Here is a 23,762-nt window from a genome sequence, read left to right on the forward strand (position 1 = left end):
AAATCCACGTCGTCGGAATACCAGACAAAATCTCGGATGCAGTGTTTTTCATACAGCGTATTTTCTCGATAGATCGCCTCTAGGCTGCTGTTTCCTCGACGAGGGGCATCGGAACCTTGTCCTTTTCTTCTTCCATCGACACTGTGTCCCAGACGACAACTTGCGGGCAGAGCGCGGCAATGTCGGCCACCGACGGCAGAAACCACGCCTCGTCGCAACACACGGCGTACACGACGTGCACCATGTTGCGCAGCTGCTCGATGAGCGCTTCGTTCGCCTCGTTCGCGTTCTTTTCCAGCTGGACGGCGCAGACGGCCAAGACCTACGCCACACGAGTCTCGTTCGCGCACAAAAATGCTCAATTTGTACCTCTTGCCATGCCGTCGCAAAGTCGATGGTTGCGTCGGCGACCCACTCGTCCAGGTGGTGCAGAAAGAGAAGCACGAGCATCTCCATGACGGCCGGTGTCGCCGGCGACGTCAGCGGCGCTTCCAACGCAAACGAACAAGCACATGGCTGGCCTCGTCCATCTCGCCGCTCAACCGGTTGGGCAGCTCGACGCCCGTGAGCGGCATCACACCAAACCGCAGCAGTGCGAGCCAGGACGACGGCGAGAGTGTCGCGTCCGGTACCTCGAGCATCGCCTTGCGCAAGGCCGCGAGCGTCTGCAGCCGCAATGGCTCGGACGACAGCGTCGACGGGTGCGTCAAGAGCGCGCACATGGCGCCGAGAACCGAGAGCACGTCGGCGTCGGGCAGGCCGTGGCGGCGCGCGAGGCTATACAAGCTCGCTTCCACTACCAAGAGCGACTCGAGCACCGCTGGCGCGTCAACGTGGAGACTGGCCGCGTGGGCGACGAGCGTGAGCAGTGGCATCAAGGTCGGGTGGGTGCTTGCAACGTCCGCAGCCACACTGGCATCGAGCGCTGTCACGCACAGCCTATTTGCACGCGTGATGCTGTCTACCTCCTTGCAAACAAAGGGGGTGTGTACGTGGCGTAGTCGTCCAAATCCGAGACGTTGCTGCAACGCAACAAGACGCGCAGCCACGACTGCCAGATATCGGGCGTCGCCAGCGGCAGGGTCAGGACGCTGCCGAGTACGGGCCGCGCGACGACGCTGAGCAGATCCATATCGAGCGCTTCGAGCACACCGAGGCCAAACGCGAGGTCCGACGCGACCACGCCCGAGAGCAGCGTTTCAAGAAGGAAGACCGCGGCTTCGTACCCCATGCTCTGGACCACGAGGTTGCCGCGGATGAACGGATCCAGCGCGTGGACGACCGCGTGAACGTGAGTGACGACGCGCGGGTGACTCGACACGATGACGCGCATGACGAGTTGTTCGAGAAAGATAGCGCCGCCCGGGCTTAGCACCGCCGGCGACGCCTTGGCCTTGGCCGGCGGCAGCACGACGCGCTCAATTGCCGTGCACGCCGCGTCCAAAAACGCCTCCAAGCTCGGTAGTGACGCCATGCGGTCATAAAAGTCGATGGCAATCGGGCACTGGCGGTAGTACTCGTCGATCCACGGCTGCGTCACCTACACCCACCATTCGGACCCAAAAAGTAAGGGGTCAGCACCATCGGGAGGACGTCCGTCTCGTCGGTCGTGGGCGGGAAGAAAAGGTCGTCAATGTCCACTTGGCGCGCCGAGACGAGCAAGAGCGACGACGCCACGTGGGCCGGCGACGACGGCGCCGAGAGCGGCTCGAGCGCAAAGAAGCGCGAGACGCTGTTGAAAAACCAGACGGCGGCGCCGACGTCGACCGGCCGGCGTGCTTGGCGGCCTTGCGCTTGGCCGCGGTCCGTGTCGTCTCGAGGTACGCGGCCCGCGCGTCGATCGAGAGCCCCGACCGCCTACGGTCATAGCATGCACATGGAGCCCGCTGCCTCTCCCATATATATGCCAGGTACCGGTCCTGCAGAAAGGCGGGTGGCAAGAGATGATACTCGCGCAACCGAGCCAGCGCCGAGAGGAACCACGTCCACGCCGACGCATCAAAGGACGCGTGGCACGATTGCCACAGCTGCAGCAGCCCGAGCGTCGCGCTTGACGCCAGCGGGTCATTGCAAAACGTGTACCTACACGCTCTCAGATCTCAGATCTCAGATCTCAGATCTCAGACGTACACGACCGCTTCGAGCGCTTCGTCGTCCGGGTGGTCGCACAGCGTCGAGTACTCGCCGAGGCGCTGGACGACCGCCATGAGCACGGACGGCGCGTGCAGCGAGGCGGCCGTCTCGGCCATCGCCACGAGATGGGTGAGCGCATCGGGAATCGACGCGCCGTCCAGCGTCGCGATCAGCGGGAGTACAAACTCATGGGCCACAAAGTCCAAGACGTGGGCGTCGTACTCGGGCGTGTGCACGTACGACTGAAGCTTCCGGTCGCCGTCGCTGCGCTGGAGGTCGGCCCAGCGCTCTGTCGTGACCTCCTCGGCGTCGTCGCACGTGCGCAGGGGGCGCGTCCGGATCGCATGGTAGATCGACGTCAAGTACTCTTCCGGCAGCGGACTCGCGCCGTCAAGGCCATAATTGAGATTGTTTTTGAGGAAATCGGCCAGCGACATTTTCCGGTCGTCGCGGATGTTGGTGTTGTGGAGGTCCGTTTGGAGCATGATGATCGAGAACGAGAGGAGGTACGGGACATCGACCGAGGTGCCAAAGAGGGTCCGCTCCTTGCACTGGGCAAACGCTTGCTTGGAGAAGCACTCGAGAATGCGGTCGATCTGCTGCGCTTCGCCCGGCAGTCGAAACGACGAGAGAAACATGCGCAGCGCGTCGACAAGGTGCACGTCGACAAAGTCAAAGGCGGCCACGTACGCTGGCAGCAGCTCTTGGTGGAACTCGATCGTGTCGGTCGCCGCGCCGCCCGCCTTGCCCATCGTCCCGAGATACTGGCCGACGCAGTTCTATAGGGCATCGATTATGCTACAGACGACGGATTTTCAGGACAATGTGTGTCTACCTTGTCGAGGCCCGGTGGCAGCGACCGTAGCAAGCGTGCTATAGGCGGTAAGCAAGTGAATGGACAAGAGAGGGGTACCGAGAGACGGTGCGTCGGTCGGCGACGGCAGAAACCCGTGGGCTTCGAGCATGCCAACGCCTGCGAGCGGCTTGGTATTGAACGCAGCAATGGCTTCCTAGCCGCAACGTGGAAATGCTGCCATGCCACGGCAAAAGAAGGGACCTGGAACCGCTTCTTGCGTTCGCGCCGCGCGAGAACGTTCTCCGATGCTTCCACGGGCGGTCCGACAATGAGGTCGAATTCAGTGCGCGTGCGCCGGTGCAACACATGCAGGAGGTTCCAAAAGCCCTGGAGCGCCACGTCGGCCATTTCAGGCTCGTCGACCATCTACAGGATACAGTGGATTAGACAGTGGTTTCTCACGCCAGAGACAGAAAATACAGTACATCGACAAAGTCGTTGGCGTCCGCGATGGGCAGTGACGGCTTGACAAGCGACGTGAGCGTCGAAAGGAGCAGTTCGAGAACGTTGGATCGGTCACTGTCGCAATCGTATTGGACGAACACGTCGATGACGAACGACGCGTCAGCGAGAAAGTCCGCGAGGCACTGCAGCAGCTCGAGGCGCCACTCGAGGGCCAAGCGGCGGTCGACAATCCCGGGAATCAGGCCCATGAGCATCACTTCCCACTGGAGCTTGAGGACGGGGCGGAGGTAGCACCACACGAGTCGCAGAACGGTGAGACACGCCAGAGGCACGTCAATGCTGCCCGACGACGGCGACGACCTATAGATGTGTCATTTGACGCTCGCCAGGACGATGAGGAATCGGCCCACCCGAGACGAAGCCAGTTGAGGATCGCACCACAGAGCTCGTCTTGGGCGTACGAAAGCAATGCTGGGACGTCTCGCAAGTGGTTACCGAGCTTGAGAAGGATGGTTTGGAGCAGCTGCAGCGACAGAAGCAGCTCGCGCTCTGAGCTCTTGGACGTGGGCTGAATCTATGGAGACGGTTTGCTCGGGTCGAGACATATACGCGTATATGGTCTACCTTTTGGCAGAGAAAGCCGAGCACCTTGACCGCGCACGGCAGGCCAAAGGACCGGGACGGTGCGTGCGGCAACATCGTTGGGTCAAAGATGACGTGCATCATGCGCTGGAGGCTGTCGGTCGCAACGCCACGAATGACGCCCGAGATGCGTGTCTAACCCAGTGTTATGAGTTCATGTAGCAGGAATAATGTCGGTGTCGATACATCTTTGGAGCGCGCAATGGCGTACAGCGCTTCGACGACGTGCCAGATCGTGTCGTCCGTGAGCGTGGCCGCGGCCCGGCACTGCAAGACCATGTCGAGCACGCGCACGACGGTCAGGAGCACATACTGGTCGCTGTTGGGCTCCGTCTCTTGGAAGCGGCACTGCGTGACCGCGTCGAGGACGTCGGCGAGCGCATGCTGCATCGGGATACCATGCAAGGTCGCATTCTCATCGTACACATGCAGTATCGAGCAGACCGCTTCCATGGCCGAGCGCGTGAGCGGCCCCGTCGTGTTCTCGTTGCGGATGATGTCGAGGAACGGGCGAAGTACGGTTTGAGGCTCAAAGTCGTGCGGGTCGGTCCACTGCTGCACCTGCGCCCGGAGGCTCGCGAGCGCGGTCACTTGGCCCGACTTGACCTGCGCGCAGCTACCTTAGACGGAGCCCATGCAGACGCCATCGTACCTTGATGAACTTGTAGTGGCGGCGGAAGACATGGACGAGCGTCTGGATCCCGCTCAAGGTCGCACACCGGAGCGCTTCCATCCTCTTCGCCTGATATGACGCCAATGCGATCTGCGACACCACGCAAGGTATACAAACACCAAGCTTGACATTTTAAAAACACCACCTACGCAGCGCACGCGGATTGGCTATAACTCTTCTTGCTGCGATTTTATTGGGCAGATGGAGCATTACAATGGCGAGCTTCGATTTCGGTAGTCTATTGGCACGCAACTTTCGGCCGCGTACGGCGCGGTGCTGCGAGATCAGCCGTGGTAGATGTTGAGGTTCACGGGATATCGTCGCTCTCAATCATAAAGAGATACTTTCATTTCACTCTCTGTCCTCGATGTAGTGCGAAAGACATTATATTGCCGATGCCAGTTGTCGACGAGGCGTAGGAGTGGTGGTTCTAGCCATGCAGTTTATGGGACCAGCTCCCTCCGAAGCGTCGAGTGCTGTGATTCGTTGAAATGATGTTTCTGCGACAGCCGAGACGTCGTTCGATTGGCTGGATCTCCGCCTTCAAGAACCATGCAAATAGAGTGATCACACACTATTTCGCGTATGTGTAGTAAAGATGATGCCATCTTCGTTGAGTACAAGCATGGTCATCAGGATGCATGGCTTCCCTCGGTCAAACCAGTGCGTCCCATGACCTGTTTTATTAGGTCCATCGATCGCTTTGCCGAGTGCCGAAAGCGCGCCTCGTTACTCACGAGCCGACCAGCACAACCCACATCAACGCACACTATTCACGTGCATTTTGACAGCTTTAAATCATTCTGATACAAATACCAAGGTAATTTAATTTATTCCACCATCACGTGTCGATGTTGGGATTGGTCCACTAAGGACTGCCGTGCGAGTGGTCAAAACGTGTGGCTTTTCAAAGATCTCTGGCCGACGATTGGCCAAAATCACGAGAAATAACGGTGAATTCCGCGAGGGGCCAAATCCCTAGAACCGATTCCTCACGCAGCATGCGCCAGTTCCTCCAGACGATCCTCAAGTCCGGGGCTACGGTCGCGCCGAGCAGCGCAGCGTCGACCAAGACGATCGCCAAGGAGCGTCTGCAGATCATCCTCGCCCACCAGCGCGGGTCGCAAGCGCTCGCGGGCGTCGACCTCGGCGCGCTCCAGGAAGAGCTCTTGGCGTGCGTCCAGCGCCACATTGCCGTCGCCCAAGGCGAGAAGGTCAACATTGCCGGTACGCATCTCCATATATCCTGCAACGGGCGAGGCTCATCATGCGCCTGCTTCTCTAGTCAAGCAAGAGGGCTCGATGGACATCTTTGAAATGCAGGTTCCGGTGAGCGCACTGCCGGTGCGGGCGACGACACCGTGAAGCCGTGGAAGCTAATGTACTCTTTATCGTTGTCCTACATGGCCGTCAGTACGGGTAGTAGTCGTCGTACGGCAGCGCCTAGCACAACCGTGAGCTAGGCCGTCGATCATCCTGCTGGCCACGAGACCTGCAGGTGGCTAATGCTGTCCGGGATCCACGTGACGCGCACGATGGGCATGTTGTACTGCATCCAGAGCTCCTTGCACGTCGATGGCGAGAGGGACTTGGAGACGATGCCGACCGTCGTCGAGCTTGCTTGCGGCTTTTCGTGCAGGCCTTTGGCGAAGACAAAGCCCTCATACGTGCCACCAAAGGCGGCGATGAGCGGCTCGAGCTGCGAGGTCGACTGCAGCTCGAAGGACGTCTCGGGGCACAGCTGCACGAAATGCATGTTGGCAAAGATGTGCGTCGTGCTGGGCTAAGACGCAATGCATCGTCTACGATCCTAAGCCATATCGAGAAGGAACCTGCGGTGCGACGCGAGATCGGCGCGGCTGTCCCGTGGCACTCGAGAAGACATCGCCGTCCATCTCGAACGGCGTCTCGTCGACCCAGTAGCCAGCGGCAGCACTGGCTTCCACCCATCTACCCACGTGGCATCATCCCGTTCAGACAAAACAAGAAGAGCATGCTATAGAAGGTATACTACCCAAAGTCGACGATCCAACAGTGGTGCGCGAGACCGAGCATGTACTTGACGCTGCGTGCGCACCGCCGGGGCTGCGTCGCCTTGGTGATGACGTGCGTGACATCCGTCATGACGCGCCTAGCCATGATGCATGTGATGTCTGCAATGAGAGGGGAGAGAGTGGAGCAGTACCCAGTTTTGGGGTCCAGGCAGCGGGCAAAGTCCCGTCCTAGGCGTGCGTTTCCCAGGTGCTCGAGGCTCTGCAGCAGCGTGCGCTTCTCTTCTGTCGACAAGTCGGCGGTCACGAATCGCTTGGCGGCTTGGGCGCTGGACGCCGCTGGTGCGGATGGCCTTGGCCCAGGTGCCGGCATGGACGTCATTAGCTCGCTGCTGTGCTGCGACTGCGACTGCGACGCGGCGTGGATCGGCACCTCGGTTTCTTCCATGGATGGATCATACATCGTCTGTCGCTCGGTCTCGTCGACAGCCTCATCGTCATCCACATCGTCTGCATCGTCTTCAGGACGAGAGGTGGGACTCGGTGGGTCCGAAGACGTCGGCTGCGTCGAGGGAACCATGGCCGCATGCAAGGTCGCGGAGCGTGCACGCTTCGTCGGTGGCGACTTGGGCACCAAGATGATCGACGACTTGGTGCTGGATGGCGGCGCATTTGCTGGTGGCCGAGTCGTTGGTATCGATGGTGCTGGTACTACTACGTTTACGGAGGTCGATGGCGGTACGTCTGCGATGGGCAGAGATGGTAGAGCTTCAGCGAGCGGTGCGATTCGTGCGGTGGGCGGTAGAACACGTGGTTCTGGCGTTGACGACACGATTGGACTCTTCGGCATCGCAATGCCGCGACGCGATTGGCTCGGTGGCGCGACGTCGGACTCGGGGGAAGTGAATTGGACGGTGTACTCGCTGCGGAAAAGTCCAGTGCCCCCGCGACCGACACTTGCGAGCCCTCGTCGACGTTCTGGCCCAGTAGCTGAAGGCGATCCATGTACGTTCGGATCTCCGGGGTTGTCATGAGCGGGGCGAGCGTGTTTGGTGGTGTCGCAGGTGTCGACGGGACGGTCTGCGTCGGGCTCGGCCTTTCCAGCGGCGGCGTCACGACTACTGGCTTCTTGACAGCAGCTGGCGGCGGTGTGGTGACGACCAACGCGCTGCGTCGCTCGGCAGCGATCAAATGGTTGGCCGTGGGAAGCATCGGGTACAGCTCAGGCGACTCGGTCTCGAGACTCTCGGACCTGGGCGAGGGCGTGCTTGGTGACGCTCGCCCGGTGGGCGACGCTGGCAAAGTTGGAGAGATAGGCAATGACGCTGCCGGCGTCGTCTGGATCAGTGGCGACGGCTCGTCCTCGATCGAGAGTCTGCGCTTGGCACTGCTCGGGCGACTGGCGTCGATGGCGGCTTCGACAAACTTCCACTCGGCGACGAGGCCGTCGAGAAACTGGTTGCGCCGGACGTCTGTCGGTCGGATCGGAATCGAGCAGCGCGCGCACTTGGACACGGCCTTGCGCAGTTCGTTCTCGATGCAGACCCTACATGCACCGGTCGACCATGGGCCGTTGGCGACGACACGGACCTGCAAAAGTTGTGGTTGCATGTCAAGCATTGCGGGTCTTCCAGCACGCGCTTGCTACATGCATGTATGAGCCAAAGCCTCTTCCGGGCGATCGCACCAGACGAAGCACTGGAGCTCGTCGCGGATGATCTCGAGCTGCTCCAGCATCGACGCGTCCATTTTGCCAAAATGGACCTAAATGGAGCAGTCCAGAATTAGGGATGGCTACATAGACGCCACTTAAGCCCCTGGAAAAAGCAGGTAGGACCCTACGAGATGAGACCACAGAGTTAGGCAACCCACAATGTGTCTCTTGGTATGTTCTAGGTTTGCGTGTGCTTACATGCAGCGTAACAACAAGTTGAGAGGCCGAGCCCTAGCTCGCATGAATATTAAGTGGCGTTGGATCAGCGACATGGACACGGGGCTGAAACGGGAAGATCCTAATTAGGATGCTTAGGCCGAGCCCAGTCACGTTTTGGCGCGAACGACCGTTTGGATTCGGATTTCGCCACACGACGTGTTCGGCGGCAGAGTGCACCGTCTTCGTGCTGTCAGCTGCATAGCAACAACCTCCTGTAACCTCATCGATACTTGAGCTATTCTGCATGGCTCGTCCAACTCGTCTCGCGGAATGAGAAGCGTACAATGGCCTCTATGGGTGTGACAAGGGAACATATTCCATGTCCCCTTGGGTGAACGTAGCGGACAACCTGACTGGCATTCTGGAGGTATGCTACCAGTCCGACAAGGAGTTGTTTCTACGGAGGACCTGTTGCAGTGGCTCTTTGCGCGAACTGCAGTTACAAGATCTCATTGTCTAATTGCATGCTTTGGCTGTGGCTCGGGTGTACATTGGAACTTGACAGGAAACTTGTTCATTATTTGACAATGTGATTGAGAATCTGCTAGTTGCTACTTGTCTACTACAAGATGGTATTGGTCAGTGTAACTATGACATAAGAAAGCATCATATTAGCCGATTCTCCAAGACGGAGTCTCGACAGTCAAGGATAAATTCATTGTCCTCATCCCAATACAAAATCTTGTCTTACATCTATTTGTTGGATCGTTGTTCAGAATTATGAAAAAGTTACTCTAGGTTTGTCGCCATGATAGCAAATCAATCTGACAGGGATAATTTGGTTCATCACCACAACGAGGATCTCTACGCTAATTCACGCATTTCTATTTAACGCTATTTGGAATGGACGATGTAGATCAGTAACGAACCGTGTGACGGGTTCTGAGAACAAATTTCTTCATCGACAGCTTGTCTAAAAGCGAGCTGGGTGTATAATGTCATCATTTTACACGTCCATTCCACGAAATACATACAATCGTTTGAAGATCATACCCAACTCTGTTAAAGAAGGGCTAAATGCGTCTCATCACCTCTTTCGAATATGTCTGGGGCGGCGCACATATGGTGTGATAATCACTTCTTCAAAGGACAAATATACAAAGAAATCTAAAAGGACTAAAATGGAGATCATACCCAACTCTGTTAAAGAAGGGCGAAATGCGTCTCATCACCTCTTTCGAATATGTCTGGGGCGGCGCACATGTGGTGTGATAATCAATTCTCCAATTGACGAGCTACAAAATGCAATCGAAAAAGATGTTTCATCCCTAATTCTGCCCTCTTGAAGTGAAAGGTAAGAGCGCAAACTCAACGGGAAGGTTCGCTGGTATAAACATTCACTTTAGCAGCCAGCAGTAGGATGCACGACGAGAGGGCGTCGGCAACTGTCGCAAGAGTGGCTGCAGATTCTAACTACGGCGCAAATTCAAAACTGACCTCATTCGTTGAAGCGCGCGTTGCGTTGCGCCACTCGAAATTGACTGGCTGTCGAGCGATTGGCTATTTCAGGATCCGTATAATATCGTTGTTATCCGAAAACCAAACTTCGAAGGATAGAACGTCGAAGGCGCCGTGGATCTTCGACAGCGAAAGGGCACGCTTTGTTGGGATGAAAATGACACGGTAGCACAAGCTGCAGTCCACGACGCGATGGACAGTATTGACACTAGAAAGGAGTTCAGTCGACGCGAAGAAGCTACGCTATGCACGAGTAGACGTGAGCAGACGCCTCCAAGCATGGTTTAGTAGCATCATGCGCTGCGTACGAGCTGCACTCGACACCATCCATCAACGCCTGTCGATTAAATAAGAAATAGGACGCGATTCTACGGAGCGACAACGACGCGCTTCTTCGTGTGCGTCATGGTAGGCGATGCCGGCGGCCGGAGAGGCAGCACGGCGCGGTCGTGCGGCGACGCATGGTCCTTGTTGGTAAACCAGAGGATCTCAAGCGACGTCCGCGTCGCAATGAGCTTGGACGCGCCGTACACTTGGTTGTTGACGGCGAGCGACCACGGTGGCAGCGGTCCCGGGAGGCGCGGGCCGGCGTGGCCTTCGTAGTTGCCACCAGCGCCGGTGGTCACGTAGACCGTGCCTTTGACCGCATCGATCTTGTTTTGGTAAATGGGCGCCGTGCGCTCGTAGCCGTGGACGTGCCCGGCAAGGACAACGTCGACGCCAAACTGCGCGTAGAGCGGCTCCAGCTTGGCCTGGAGCCCGCAGTGGGGCTCAAACATCGGGTGGCCTTGCACATAGGCGCCGCGCCAGCACGCGTCCGGATCGGAAATCTCAAATCTCGCGTGCGAGCACTGGCACTGGTGGTCCTTCCACGTATTGTAATACGGGTTGTGCTTGATGACGACGACCCACGGCGTCTTCTTCCGGTCGACGCGACCCAAGTCGTTGGCGAGCCACGTGAGCTGGCGCGTGCGGGCGCTGAGCCAATCGGGTGTCCCGACCGAGTTCATCGCGCTCCCAACCGAGCCGACATAGTCGTCCAGAAACACCAGATGCACGAGCCCGACGTCAAACGAGTAGTACGTGCGCTTGGCCGCGACGCTCTCGGGCGTCAGCGGCGTCACAACGCGCTGCAGGTACCCGAGGTAGTTTTCCCCGAGCATGTCCCACGCCAGCGGCCGCGGCGCCGCGTGCCCCGACCCGACGACCGTCTCGTGGTTGCCCGGAATGCCCAGCGTCGGCATGGATCGAAAGACGCCTTCTTGGAGCTGAAACCACCTGTCCCAAATCTCGTGCTGGCCGTTGGCGTAGGCATAGTCCCCCGCGACGAGGAGCGCGTGCGGGTGGAGCCCGCGGACGGGCGCCGCGAGCATCTCGAGCGTGGCCGAGCTCTCGGTCGTATCGCCCGGGTCGCCCACGACCGAGAGCACTGTCGGCGTGTCGTCGCCGACCAGGGGCGGTGTATAGAACGAGCTGTTCTTGTCGCCGCCGTGGATTCTGTACGTGTACTGCGTGTTGGGCAAGAGCTGGCAGAGGTACGCTGTGTGCAAATGCGGTGAGGCGTAGTGGTACCGGCCATGCGCCACCGAGTACGAGCTGCTCGGGCGCGTGCTCACGACCCACGTCTCGATCGAACCGATGGGCGCGTAGTGGACGTGGTACGGCTCGGGCGTCGCGCTCGCAAACGAGATGGCTACGCCGTTTCCGCAGCTTTGCGCGTCGTTGGTCAAGGCCAAGTGGACCTGCGACGCTGGGCGCAGCGCCAGCGCCGACGACGCAAGTAGAAGAAGGCGGCCCAACATGGTCAATCGCAGAGTGCGCGCGTCGGAGGTGCTGCGCGACGGCGGCGATGGGCGGCGACGACTTGGCGTCGCCCAATGGCATAGCGCGAACCGAGTGTGGATTCGCTTCTAAAAAATAATTTGCAGCACCACATACACCAATCAAGACGTTGCTGCATTCTAATGCAGCCAATCAACGCGCCGATGAATCTAGGAATCGAAATCTAGAATCTCGTCGGCGGTCTACGTCGAAGATGCCATGCAGCAGAGAACGTGGACGCAGCACGGAGGAGAACACGGACGAAGCCTTCACAAAGTCAGAGACACCAGGAGTGCCTCTGGCTCCGGGGCTTGGCGCCTACAATTTGTACGCACTGCTAACGACCAGTTGATCGCTATCGACTATCTCAACGACAACATGATGGACGTCATTCGTCACGTGGTCGAACGCTCTTTCGGTAGCACGGACGGTTGACGGAGCTCGAGCCTTCCTTGATACTCACCGGGGGCTGAAGGCGTTTCTAATCGTACTTGTTCTCTGCTCCACAGCCATCATCAACGTTCCAACCAAGCATGGGGCGTCACGAGGCCAAGGAAATGCACGAGGCATTGGGTGCAGCAATATGGGTATCGCAGCTGCACCTCAACTGCGAAAGCAAGTCGGATTCGACGCACTTTAATTTTGAACGACATCAAATCTCCCAGTAGTATGGGTGGCTACCAAAGCTGCGTCTTTGGCTGGACGTTGTGGCGATACGAGCCAGCATTGCGCACAGCAATGGTTGCCATGGCTTGTCGTGCGTACTCTGTTTTGGCCAAGCCTGCGTCCTAAGCAGCACCCCATGCAGCAAAAACCGGTCGAGAGGCCACGGGGCTGTACCTGCAGCGCGAGGCCCAGCTTGAACCGTGCGTCTCTGAAGAGTTTGTCTGTGTCATAGCCGTGGGACGGGAATAGGCCCGACTCCTACGCTCCGAGTCGTCCCTTTATCGAACAATGCGCAAGAGTACATGGACGCCTAGCGGCTCTTGGGCTGCGTCGACGTTGGCCTGGAACGCCACCGTGGGCTGCCGCGTTCGCTCGGGGTCAATCTACGAGATGTGCATTCTTCCAGTACGACACTCGGTACATCGTGACCAGACCTGAATCTCGGCCAGCTTGGCCGCATACGGTGTTTCAAGCTTGAGCGCTTCCAAGGCTTGTCGCCTCGCTGCTTCTTCGTCTTGCTACGCGTCCCATGCCTCTGTGAGCTCTACAGCAGCCATGGATGCACATACGTGGCGCGCTTGCTGTTGCTTTTGCAGCTCCGTCTTGTGCTAATCCGCGACATAGTACATCAGCTGCCATCCCAAGATACCTCCCACTCGTCCACGCGATGTTGGACGCGCTCTGCATTGATCACGGCCCGGGCCACTTTTTCTTCGTCTTCGCGCGCCCGTGCAACTGCCGCCGCTTCTTCGTCTGCCATGGCACTGAGCTCTTGCCAGCCCCTGCGCGGGATTGCCGTTGGTATGCCACGTTCTGTACACAAATTTGCAAGGTAGCGTACTTGTGCTCCTGCACCAGCTTCTTCTTGAGCTCGTGCTCCTTCTTGCGCTTGGCCTCCATTGCATCCTGAAGTGCTTGGGCTTCGAGACGAGCAATCTCGCTCTGGTGCGCGGCCATCTCGGCCTTGACGTTGCGCTTGAGCTGGAAGCGCGCCACCTTTGCATGCAAGATAGCCTGTGCTTCGGCGCGTCGCGCGAGCCCGGCTTGGCTCGACTGCCGCGCCCGATACGTTTCGATCGCATCGGTGAGCTGCGCCTTGGCCTTCTCAAAGGTGTGCGTATACTTGCGCGCATAGTCGGCCTGTCTGCACGGCCGTTGGCAACACGTCGTTCGCGAGAAGAAGAGGTACCGCTCTTGGGTCTGTTGCAAATGCCGCCGATGCGTCCGGTGCCACTGATCATGGGCCGCGAGGTCCTTTCTCGACCTTTGCGGCAGGAGAGGCTCGAGGCGCTTGAGAAATGCGTCGTTGCGAATGCCTTTGGGCTCGCAGTCTTTAAAGACCTACCCCGCACAGGAAAATATTTCAAAAAATCCTGTGTCGAAGCTCGTGGTGTACTTTGAGGTACCGCTCGTGGTCCTCGTCGGTCCATCCAGGATGCTTTGGTGGTGTCACGGTCACGTGCTCGACAGCACAGCCACACGCCGCCATGCTGGCGCGGTACGCCTCTTCGAGACCGGCAAGGTCCTACGCACACAGCTCAAACCTTTGTCACACTCCGTGCCGCCACCGCTTCGAGCTGGGTCTGCAGCGTCTCAAACTCAAGCAGGAGGTTGTATTTGAGAATCGGGTCGACACCATCGTTGAGCGTCTCGTCTTCGTCTCGCTGGGGTTGGATGGCGGCCATGAGCTGTGCCCATACATCTACACGGCGCGATGCTCGGTGCGCATAGGTACAGCGTGGCGTACCTTCGGTATTCGCACCAGGCGCCACCGCCGTGCGTTGCTGACGGCAGAGCGCTTGGCAGGCCGCTTGAAGCTCCTTCTCGCAGGCCTCGGCCTCGGCGCTGAGCTGCTCTGTGAGCATGTGATGCCCCACAATGGAGTCGAGCATGAGGTTTTGCAGTTGAATCTAATGCATTTGCTCGGTCGACACGTCTGTTTTCAGAGTGTACCTTGACTTGGCTATACCAGGCGGGGCCTTTTGACGGCGCGTCGGCTTGGATTGATGCGAGGAGGCGACGCATGGTATTGCGCTAGGTAGCAGCTACCCATGAGCTCGGCGGAGAGGGCGCCACGCCAACGTTATCTCGGTCGTTTTGGAGCATATTCAGCTGTGCCAAGCGCTGCGCTTGCATTTCGGTGACAGCTGCTGCGACTGTCGCTTCGTACGAGTGCTCATCGTTGACTACATCTGTCAACTAACTTCAACGCAGTATGATGCGATGTTTTACCTGGTAACTCCGAGTTGACAAGCCGCAAGACGGTCGCATCGACGTCTTTCGTTGCTGTCTACAAGGTTTCAGGCTCCAAGAGCGTATGGAAGCAGCTTGAGATGAGTACCTGCTCGAGCTTTTTGAGATGCATGTGGTCGTGCAGCCATTGAAACTACGAGAAATCAAACCATGAGCGCTGAATCCTCCGTGGGTTTCAACCTTGGCCGTCGACTCTTTCGACGCTTGTCTTTGCTTTTGGGAGCGCGACTTCATGTTTTGAATCGTCTAGCATTGCCTTGGAGATAGCCGGTTGCGGTAGAACGAGGCGGACCTCGAGAACGTTGTTGCCCGTGGTCGCAATCGACTGTGCCAAGTGGCTCTGCTCGTACAGGGAGAGACCCGCCGTGGCTCGAAAGAGCTTGCTCCGGACCGTCGACTCCTTGGTCTTCTTGCCTACGCCATCTTGAGCGCCCGAGGATGATGATGAGGAGGGCGGTCCACCCTTTACGTCGCCGCCTAATGTCATGGGTTCGAAACTGCCGACTTTCGATCAACTAGAGCATTTGGTCAAGCAAGTAGCTTGGATACTATCGACTAACTCTGCGAGCACGACTACATATTGTACAAGTCGATTCCAAGACTACACAGGCCAAGGGCAGCTCGGCTTCAAGCAGGACGAGGGCCTGGATTTTGGGATTTTGGCGCCAGGCGGATGTCATTTTCCGGATTACATCCGGATAGGGTCGACCGTTTCGTCATTTTCAATTCCGCCGATCGCCGAGCAAGATGGGACGTCCGGCCTTGCGCGATATGACCAACGACCCCGGACCTCATGGGGCCCCGCGGAAGCGCAAGATGATGGTGGATATGGGCAAGGAGCGTCCCGTGATGGAGCATGGAATGGCCTCGAAGGAAGCGCGAAAGAAGCTCCATGGGATCGGCCCTGCCAAACCCGCTCCAAGCAACGAGACGAGCAGCAACGCGTTCTTCCTGCGGCTCCTCATGGAGACCCCCGCGGTGCGGGAAGCTAGCTTGCGCAAGATGCCTCTGCACCGCCGGACGAAGAAGTCGCGCAGTCGATTGAGTCTCGTCCATGGCGACGAGCGCCGCCGACTTCCCTTTGAGGATGTAAGCGACGACGATGGTTCGTCGGCAGGTAGCTCTCCGTGCATGACGCGGGACCACGAGCATGGATACGAAGCATCATCATCGAACCAGGACTGTCGCCAGCCTGCGTGGATCCTTCGGTGCACCATGGTCGTCGACTGCAAGACGCGACGAGATCTCATGATACTGCGCAGGCTCGTCGGTCATACAAGGGATTCCATCCACGAGCAGCATGAGTATGTGAAGCACGATGCTACTTGCAATCTAAGATCTATGCTAGACATCAGCGCATCGTTGCACTCGGCCGTTCACTCGACCCTCAACCTCTCGCTCGACGACCTCTCCATGCCAGAGCTCATCCCACACGGACGCCCTGCACGTACGTCTCCACAGTCGATTCAAGAAGAGGAAATGCAGCCGACGTAGTGATGAATCGCTCCTGTAACGACGAGGACGAGCTATGCGACGTTGTGGCGGACGCACCATCACGTACGTTGATGCGCATGATGCGAACCTTACCAACGCTAGGCCAACTGCCATTGCCAGTATCCGAAGCTCGTCCATCAGAAGCTCCAAGTCCATTCTGCAGCATCCCGAGCGTCTCCAGCCATGCCGAGGCGAGCGATGCACCGTACACTGCACCACCTACAACGCATGCGCCTTATAAGCAAACAAAGCCGACGACGGTTGTCAAGGCCGTGCCCATCCGCAAGTCCACGGTTGTGACGAAGCCTCGAAAGCAGCCACCGCCAATCAAGCGACCACACCCACCACTAGGCAAGAAGCCGACGACGATATCGACGCTGCCCCAGCGCGATCGGCTCTCACAGGCGTTTCTACGGCGTCCGTCGCCGCCGCCGTCGCCGCCACGCCGGGCCGCCGCCACGTACCGCTTGGACCGGAACAACCTTTGTTGCTTGCAGCAATTATTTCTCGTTTAAGGCGAGTTAGCGCGTCGTGTTGCGCGGGCGCACAAACATCTCTTCCTTGGTCTCTTCCATAAAGTCCTCTTGCTGGTTGCAGACGCGGAGAATTTCCTTCTTGCTCGGCTCTTGGAGGTTGCCGCCAATGAGGAGCTCGTCCAGGATATAATACGCTTTGTGAAAGTTGAAGATGATGTCGAGCTCGCACACGTTGCCAAAGTACCGGTCAAGCACCTCGACAAACAAGTGGATGATCTCGAGCGTAATAAGTTCGTTCTCTTCCTTGGAGATGCACGCGACAAAGTACAAGCTCGCATACCTACATCCTCATCATCATCATGCTCATGGCCTCGTCTTCCTAGGCATCGACTACCGCTTGTAGACGATCTTCTGGTCCTTCCACTCGATAAAGTTGCACTGCTTCTGCGGCCGACCGAGCACGAGCGACGTCACGTCGCGGATGATGCGCGCCTTGTCCTTGAGGGGCACCGCCGAGTACCACTTGGAGAGGCGCGTCTTGCCTTGGCGGCTCACGAGCAGCATGAAGTCGATCTACGTTCGCATCTTGAGCTGCCAACGACGACGACGATGATGGACGACGCACCATGGCAGCCACTTCGAAGTGAACGATGGCCGCAACAGCACCAATATGCCTTTTGAGAGTGTTATCCGGATGACACCCGTATCCGGATGATATGACGTGGCGCCACAATCTCAAACCAGCATCCAGCTCCAGTTCAGTCCGGCGAATAGCACGTTGTGGTGATGAAAATGGTGAAAGACCTGTGGCTCTGCCGCATGAAGGTTCTAGGGTGCACCCGCCGTACTACGCCCAGGGACAGCGTTGTCCACGGCGAGCGAGAGACTGCAAGATGCCAGGACCTGCTTACGGTGCACGCTCCGTGGTCAAGCAGGGGAGTCCAGACACCGTTTCTAGACCCGTGGTCGAAGCGTTCGAAGGATCATGTCGTGTCGACCGTGCATGGTGTTCGTGGGGCCGCGTCCGAGGGATGGTAGGTACGGACGCGTGGTCGTGTCGGTCGGCCGCGGTTTTTTGTTTTGTTTTCTTTTGTTTGATTTCGTTACCATGCTAACGACACCTGAAGCATCCCGACGTAGCCTTTCCGGTCCGGCACCTGCGCAAAGTTGTAGCCTTCGGCAGCGAGAAATCGCTCGACGGCCGGCTTGAGACGCACGTGGTGCGAGTGGTGGCCCGACCCCGTCACGATGCAGATCGTCTCGGCCGTCACCGCCGGCAGCAGTTGCGCGAGGAGCTCGAGCGCCTCGGCCACGTGCAGCCCGTGCAGGTCGAGGAGCCCGTCGCGCTCGTAGCTCGGGTTGCGCGCCTCAAAGATAAGGCTCGCAGCTTCGTAGTGCGCGTCTTTCATCTGCGCATTGTACATCTGCCCTTGGCGCGAGAGGTCCTTGGCAAGGCTCTTGTTGCCCCTACGCAAGGCCAGAACGAGTCTTTCCAACGCCTCAACCAGTCAATGCATACTGGCGGTAGGCGTGCGTCGCATTCATAAAGCACTGGTTGCGCGCCAGCGCCAAGTCCCGCGCACGCTCCCGCGCCTGCTTGTACTGCGCCGACACTTGGTACCCCGTGTCGACCCAGCGCGCCGCCACGGGCTGCGAGAGCGACCGGGTGAACAGCGGCGTCTACGATATGTAAATACTGAGGAGAGGCCACTTAACACGATGGGATGTACGTGGCGGCTGCTCGAGGTCGACGACGATGCCGATGGGAACGCGGCGTCCGGCTTCATCGAGAGGGCGCGCGCAAAGTCCAGCGACAGCCCATCGGCGGACGCGGACGGCGTCTTGGTGCTCGTCAGAGACGGAAAGTTGGTCGGCTCCAAGTTGTCGCGCGTGTCGATCCAGTCGTCTTCCTCGTCGCTCTCTTGCGGCTGCTCCTGGCGCGCACCGTACTCGACGATCGCCATCTCAAACGAGTGCGCAAACGCACACTCGTCGCCTTGGAGGCAGCCGCCGCGAATCCAGTAGCGGCACGTAATCAGGTGCGTGTCGTGCAGAAACTAGAGACGATTTGAGATGATGACGCGAGGCTGCTTGACGTACCCAGCAGTCGGCGCGGCGGCACTCGCCTTGCAGGTAGTGGCGACACACTTGGGCATTTTGCTTTTGCGCCTCCGAGTCCACAATGGCTTGCATGACGCCCTGGCCATCGATCGATGTATCTCAGATCTAGATGGAAGGGTCCGAGAGTACAAACCTGCGCGCGGTGCACGTCGAGCTCGACCTCCTTGAGCAGATCGAGGAGCCGCTCGGGGTCCATGGCTGGAAACACCGAGAGGAGTTGCTCGACGAGCTCGTACGCGATCGACCAGTAGAACGCGTCTTCGTCGTCCATGTCGACCTCGGCCCCGCCGTCGTCCGGCGCCACCACGTCCTCGAACTCGGGCTCGAGCGACAATGTGGGCTCCTACATCACATGGCGTCGTCAAAGCGACGACGACAAAAATGACGTACCGCGCCCCACGGCACGTAGGCCGACGCCGTTGCATTCAACTGCGGCGACGCGGTCGAGGCGTCTTCGGCGTCAAGTAGCGCCAGCTGGTGCGGGTCCTTGACGTACAGAAGGAGCTCGTCGACAAAGGTCTCGGCGGCGCCCTATCGCGGCGTGAGGCCATGCCCGCGAGGCTGTAGCGGACCTGCTGCGAGTCGTCGAGCCAGCCCATGAGGAGCTCGAGCACCTCGGCGCGCTTCTCGTCTTCCTCGTCGGCGTCGGCGCCATCGAGGCGCAGCATGCCGAGGACGTACGGCGCGAAGACGCTGTCGACGCCGAGGCCCGTGAGCTGCTGGGCCGTCCACGCGGTCACGGCCATTGCCTGCGCCGAATTTTATTCACTGGCATCGTCTGTTCACGGCGTACCTTGTAGTTTGTATACATTACATGGGCGCCGATACAATACCCTTCACATAAGTTTGCCATGCCGAGGACGAGGGAGAGAGCGGTCGACGTTGGCGCGTTTGGCCCGAGGCGATGCACACTACTAAGCAAGTACTAGTAGATTCAAAAAGGCAGAAGCGGGAATATCTATTGACACGTATAAGTGCAAACTGCAATGTCGACCACCGTCCAACAGAGAACCGATGATATAGAGAAGCAACGTTATACAATAGTCGCATGGATCGTAGGCGCTGCAGGTAGGAGGATGAATGGGGTTGCATACAACTCGAGTGCTGTGTATATGAAGGACTCTAATGTCGTTATGTCGAAGGTCTAGTGTCTCCAGTGGGAAGCAGTGTTGCCACGTATGAGCGGTGTCATCACTATTGAAAGGCTGTTCCTTTCGTCAAATACGCACTGCACACAAATGGTGCTCTATCCAAACTGCCACAGCAGCCTTGACAGCAGCCCATTTAAGACACGATACTAGTATCGCAGTAGAAGACAGGAGCAGGCTCGCAATCCGACTCTTGAGGGTGGGTGGATGGTGTGGCCCAACGAATACTAGTGTACATACTACGTCGGAGAGAGTACAATCGACTTCAGTCTGTCATCCAACACCGTCTAAAAGCCGTGGTACGTTCGCAAAGCGGGGCGCAGGATCGCCGGTTTGGCTTTGGCGTCGTCGCGGGCGGTCGTGTGCGCTTGCATCCGCGCGGCCGCCATCTTTCGTCGCACGGCGCGCACAAACTTTTGCGCGCGGAAGCAGCGAAAGCGCCGCTGAATTCGCGTCGCCGCCGCGTGTCGCTCGGCCAACGTCGCGGCGTGGGCGTCTTCACGCGCCGACCGCGTTGGCACGTGATTGGATGGCTTTTTGGCGCGCAAATCCAGACCCGACCCCTTGGTCGTCATTGACGTCGCGTGTATGTTCTGCGCCGCCAGGTTGTCGAGCATGCCGTGGCGACTGCGCACGCGGATGTCATTTTTGATCTCTTCAATCGTCTACACCAGCATGTCGAAACAAAAACGCACAATTTGTGTCGTACTTGGTGGCCGTCGGCGTGCGTGACGAGCACGCGTCGATTGCTCGAGTTGGCGCAGGCGCCGGTGCCCCCCGAGAGGTGCCACGCGTTGCGCATCATGAGCTCAAAGTAGTCGTCGCCGTCGATCGACGCGCTAATGCCCTAGATAACACTGCGTAAAATGAACTGTACAGCGTGAAAAGTACAGTACGCGATAGTACGTCTCAAACTCGGCCAAGGAGACCGTGCCGTTGCCATCGAGGTCCCAGTGCTGCATAAATTGCACCAGAGCATCGCGTGGCGTAAGGCGCCCGGCGACCACATCGGGGTGGTGCGTCACATCAAAGCCTTTGCGAAGGTCGTCGATCGTGACTTGTCCGTCGCCATCGACGTCGAGGACGCTGTACGCTTGATGCACGAGCGCCCGGCGGCGGTCGTTGAGCTGGCCTCGAAGTCCGGTAAGGAGTTCGTCAAAGCTGATAGAGCCGCTGTGGTCCGTATCGAGGAGCGTCATGAGCTGGTCGACGTCGTGCAAATGAATTTCAATGCCGTAGGTTTCCAAGCCAGATTTGAGTTCGTTCTTGGTGAGTTTGCCGTCGCCGCCGTCGTCCCAGATGCGCATCACTCTACGTAGTATACCTACCGTCAAGGATCGAGACACGCAACGAATCATGTATACCGCTGCACCGCGTGGATGCCAGCAGCGCCGCCGCGTGCTATGATCTTGGCCTTGAGTCGATCGAGGACGTTGCCAGCAAGGACGCCCGTCGCACGAGGCGGTGCGCCAAAGCGAGAGGTGAACCGCGCGTGCAGGGCCGGAATGTCGATCACTTGAGACCCTACCCCTGCCATTGTAGACCGATAGACTTATGGCGGACGCAGAAGGCACCCGAATCGTCCATGGCGCGGGCAATCACGAGGGCGTCGCGGGACGAGAGCATCTTGTCTCGCTTGCACAAAGCCGTGGCAAAGGCCTTTAGATGCACGCGCTCTTGCCCACTGCCGAGGACGCGGTTGGCACCAAGGCGGTGGGCGAGGCCGTCGACGGTGCACGGCGGGTCGAAAAGCGCGTGCTTTACGTACGCCAACGGGTCTGAAAGTCGCGTCGCAAAGGCGTCGGCCTGCTTCTCTTCGTGGGCGCGGCGTGGCGTCACGGTCGCTTCGACGACGCGCTAGAAAGCAAGCCTTTTCAATATCATAAAGAGCAATATACAATACTTGGTTGCCGTCGGCGTCTTCGTGGAGCACGCGCTTGTTGGCCGAGTTGGCGCACCAGCCAACGCCACCGGAAATGCGCCACGCATTCCGAATCATGAGCTCGAAGTACGCATCGTCGTCGATCGACGCGCTCACGTTCTACGCCATATATAAAATTAAAAAAGCGCTCGATAAAAATGACAATAGACAATAATGTACCTGGTAGTAGTGCTCAAACTCGGCGAGTGTGATCACACCGTCCTTCTCGTCCGTGTCCCACTGCGCCATGAACTCGCAAAGGATATCGTCGGCCGCCTTCTCGCCGCTAATGAACGCCGGGTGCTTGGACGGGTCGTAGAGGTCGCGGACGTCGTCGAGGGTAACGACGCCATCACCGTTGACATCGAGCTTTCGGAACGCGAGGTTGATCATCGCAAGACGCGCGGGTGCGATAGGACCACGCAGTGCGAGGAGAAACTCATCAAAGCTAATCGACCCGTCGCCGTCACGGTCCAGCGCGCTCATGATGGCATTGATTTCCGCCGGCAAGCAGTCGACACCAAAGTCCCGGAGACCAAATTGCAATTCGTCGCGGCTCAAGCGACCGTCACGGTTGGCGTCCAACGCTCGCATCGTTCGACTGAGCGTATGGATACCGGCATGGTCCCCACTACGTCGCAAGAGTACTGCTTTCACTTGAGCAAGAAGAGCATCCCTACACGCGACAGTAAGAAAACAACGAAATCCTACATCATAGGTTCGTACGGTGCAGGAGCATCGTTGTTGGATCGCATCGACGCTTGCGATGCCCTGCTTTTGGACGGCTGCAGTGGCGTTGACGGGGCCATGTTGCGCGACACGGATGTCAACGGTCGACTGACGGCAGTTGGAACGCGCGAGGTGCTTGACCGATGGGTGGAGCCCGTGCTCGGTCGGGCGGTGCCAAGTCGGGTAGATGGCACTTGGTTGGGCGCTGGGCGACGTGCAATCGTCGACCGCCCGGTCGACGGGATGCTTGCATGACTCGGCGCCCGACTTTTCTGGGTCTGGGCGGTGCCAGGACGCTTGTCGTGGCGGCTTTGGTTGTCGGAGGGATGGGCCGAGTACGCTTGTTCTGACTTGATTTTTGCACTGGCCGCCACCGACGAGGAGGCTGTCACAGGCCGGACATCGTGCGTGCTCTGGTTGGAGGCGGGTCGACCGTACATGGCCTTGCTGACGGCCGACGCACGGGTGCTCGCCGTCGCTGGTCGTATATCGTGGCGGCTCTGGTTGGAGGAGGGGCGGCCGTACATCGCCTCGGACGCCCGGCTGCTGGAGGACCAGCTGCCTTTGCTCGGCGTCAACGCCAGCGACTGCTTTTGAAACGCAAAAGACACGCGGCCTTGGGCGCAGAGCCACTCGCCAAGCGGAAGAAAGCCGAGGCGTATGTCCTCGCCGCGCGCCATGGCGTCTGTCAGCACTTGTAGGACGGCATCAACAAAAGCCACCACACAATCCTCGTCGAGACGTTGGATCCGAGCCGCATGGGCAAGGCTAAGCGGTGGCGCTAGCCTCACTGACGTCTTGGCAAACGCGACATCGACAAAGATACTCGGAGGTTCGAACTGAAGGAAGCGTTCGAGGCGGATGGGGACGCGTCGATGAACATGGTCGCAAAGGCCTTCGACGAGGCACTTCCAGAGCTGGACACCAGCCGGCAGCGACAGCCCTGGCGTGGCTTCACTGGCGGCTTGGACGACGTCGGCCGTCACGACACTGGCGCGGGCTTGCATTCTTATCGTTTCTCAACGGCTCTCGCGTCGAAAAC

The 23,762-nt window shown here is 58.6% G+C and overlaps 9 protein-coding genes across 9 annotated transcripts; 2 read left to right on the forward strand and 7 right to left on the reverse strand.

Annotated features, from left to right (window-relative positions):
* Positions 1 to 79: 79 nt before the first annotated feature.
* Positions 80 to 4,804, reverse strand: SPRG_09008 (hypothetical protein; the record flags this gene model as incomplete). The annotated part of the gene is made up of 16 exons (XM_012348129.1): positions 4,689 to 4,804; positions 4,223 to 4,642; positions 4,019 to 4,171; positions 3,805 to 3,968; positions 3,415 to 3,754; positions 3,191 to 3,355; positions 3,047 to 3,143; positions 2,969 to 3,006; positions 2,131 to 2,912; positions 1,915 to 2,082; positions 1,768 to 1,857; positions 1,582 to 1,732; positions 993 to 1,540; positions 507 to 939; positions 370 to 450; positions 80 to 322 (listed from the first exon to the last, which is right to left on the reverse strand). Exons 1-16 carry the CDS (start codon positions 4,767 to 4,769, stop codon positions 80 to 82), a joined length of 3,954 nt encoding a protein of 1,317 aa, XP_012203519.1. The 5' UTR covers positions 4,770 to 4,804.
* Positions 4,805 to 5,650: 846 nt separating this feature from the next.
* On the forward strand, positions 5,651 to 6,111 carry SPRG_09009 (hypothetical protein). The gene is made up of 2 exons (XM_012348130.1): positions 5,651 to 5,936; positions 5,995 to 6,111. Exons 1-2 carry the CDS (start codon positions 5,711 to 5,713, stop codon positions 6,072 to 6,074), a joined length of 306 nt encoding a protein of 101 aa, XP_012203520.1. The 5' UTR covers positions 5,651 to 5,710; the 3' UTR covers positions 6,075 to 6,111.
* An 8-nt stretch (positions 6,112 to 6,119) lies between these two features.
* On the reverse strand, positions 6,120 to 8,437 carry SPRG_09010 (hypothetical protein; the record flags this gene model as incomplete). Its single annotated transcript, XM_012348131.1, has 8 exons — positions 6,120 to 6,152; positions 6,202 to 6,492; positions 6,542 to 6,659; positions 6,724 to 6,840; positions 6,895 to 7,375; positions 7,621 to 8,246; positions 8,291 to 8,344; positions 8,388 to 8,437. The coding sequence occupies 8 exons, from the start codon at positions 8,435 to 8,437 to the stop codon at positions 6,120 to 6,122; spliced, it is 1,770 nt and encodes a 589-aa protein (XP_012203521.1).
* Positions 8,438 to 10,459: 2,022 nt separating this feature from the next.
* SPRG_09011 (hypothetical protein) lies at positions 10,460 to 11,893 on the reverse strand (the record flags this gene model as incomplete). The annotated part of the gene is made up of 1 exon (XM_012348132.1): positions 10,460 to 11,893. The coding sequence occupies one exon, from the start codon at positions 11,891 to 11,893 to the stop codon at positions 10,460 to 10,462; it is 1,434 nt and encodes a 477-aa protein (XP_012203522.1).
* A 696-nt stretch (positions 11,894 to 12,589) lies between these two features.
* SPRG_09012 (hypothetical protein) lies at positions 12,590 to 14,737 on the reverse strand (the record flags this gene model as incomplete). The annotated part of the gene is made up of 13 exons (XM_012348133.1): positions 14,661 to 14,737; positions 14,532 to 14,612; positions 14,326 to 14,488; positions 14,147 to 14,280; positions 13,975 to 14,103; positions 13,768 to 13,919; positions 13,420 to 13,722; positions 13,228 to 13,360; positions 13,148 to 13,186; positions 13,013 to 13,096; positions 12,881 to 12,961; positions 12,753 to 12,836; positions 12,590 to 12,700 (listed from the first exon to the last, which is right to left on the reverse strand). Exons 1-13 carry the CDS (start codon positions 14,712 to 14,714, stop codon positions 12,590 to 12,592), a joined length of 1,548 nt encoding a protein of 515 aa, XP_012203523.1. The 5' UTR covers positions 14,715 to 14,737.
* An 841-nt stretch (positions 14,738 to 15,578) lies between these two features.
* SPRG_09013 (hypothetical protein) lies at positions 15,579 to 16,325 on the forward strand (the record flags this gene model as incomplete). The annotated part of the gene is made up of 3 exons (XM_012348134.1): positions 15,579 to 15,948; positions 16,094 to 16,135; positions 16,180 to 16,325. 3 exons carry the CDS (start codon positions 15,579 to 15,581, stop codon positions 16,323 to 16,325), a joined length of 558 nt encoding a protein of 185 aa, XP_012203524.1.
* Positions 16,326 to 16,796: 471 nt separating this feature from the next.
* SPRG_09014 (hypothetical protein) lies at positions 16,797 to 17,476 on the reverse strand. The gene is made up of 3 exons (XM_012348135.1): positions 17,427 to 17,476; positions 17,196 to 17,374; positions 16,797 to 17,141 (listed from the first exon to the last, which is right to left on the reverse strand). Exons 1-3 carry the CDS (start codon positions 17,427 to 17,429, stop codon positions 16,847 to 16,849), a joined length of 477 nt encoding a protein of 158 aa, XP_012203525.1. The 5' UTR covers positions 17,430 to 17,476; the 3' UTR covers positions 16,797 to 16,846.
* Positions 17,477 to 17,904: 428 nt separating this feature from the next.
* SPRG_09015 (hypothetical protein) lies at positions 17,905 to 19,668 on the reverse strand (the record flags this gene model as incomplete). Its single annotated transcript, XM_012348136.1, has 7 exons — positions 17,905 to 18,268; positions 18,321 to 18,481; positions 18,532 to 18,858; positions 18,902 to 19,000; positions 19,056 to 19,265; positions 19,313 to 19,453; positions 19,495 to 19,668. 7 exons carry the CDS (start codon positions 19,666 to 19,668, stop codon positions 17,905 to 17,907), a joined length of 1,476 nt encoding a protein of 491 aa, XP_012203526.1.
* Positions 19,669 to 20,225: 557 nt separating this feature from the next.
* Positions 20,226 to 23,727, reverse strand: SPRG_09016 (hypothetical protein; the record flags this gene model as incomplete). The annotated part of the gene is made up of 8 exons (XM_012348137.1): positions 20,226 to 20,735; positions 20,780 to 20,917; positions 20,967 to 21,381; positions 21,435 to 21,594; positions 21,645 to 21,927; positions 21,974 to 22,111; positions 22,172 to 22,622; positions 22,949 to 23,727. 8 exons carry the CDS (start codon positions 23,725 to 23,727, stop codon positions 20,358 to 20,360), a joined length of 2,742 nt encoding a protein of 913 aa, XP_012203527.1. The 3' UTR covers positions 20,226 to 20,357.
* Between the last annotated feature and the right edge of the window lie 35 nt (positions 23,728 to 23,762).

The sequence above is a fragment of the Saprolegnia parasitica genome (genome assembly GCF_000151545.1).
Source record: "Saprolegnia parasitica CBS 223.65 unplaced genomic scaffold supercont2.41, whole genome shotgun sequence".
Lineage (NCBI taxonomy): Eukaryota > Oomycota > Saprolegniomycetes > Saprolegniales > Saprolegniaceae > Saprolegnia > Saprolegnia parasitica.

Excerpts from the sequence above, each read along its gene's own strand:
- SPRG_09009 (XM_012348130.1), top strand. The coding sequence starts at position 5,711 with ATGCGCCAGTTCCTCCAGACGATCCTCAAGTCCGGGGCTACGGTCGCG. Across the intron at positions 5,937-5,994 it reads CGAGAAGGTCAACATTGCCG|TCAAGCAAGAGGGCTCGATG; the intron begins GTACGCATCTCC and ends CTGCTTCTCTAG.
- SPRG_09014 (XM_012348135.1), bottom strand. Across the intron at positions 17,142-17,195 it reads CAGAAGATCGTCTACAAGCG|GTATGCGAGCTTGTACTTTG; the intron begins GTAGTCGATGCC and ends ATGAGGATGTAG.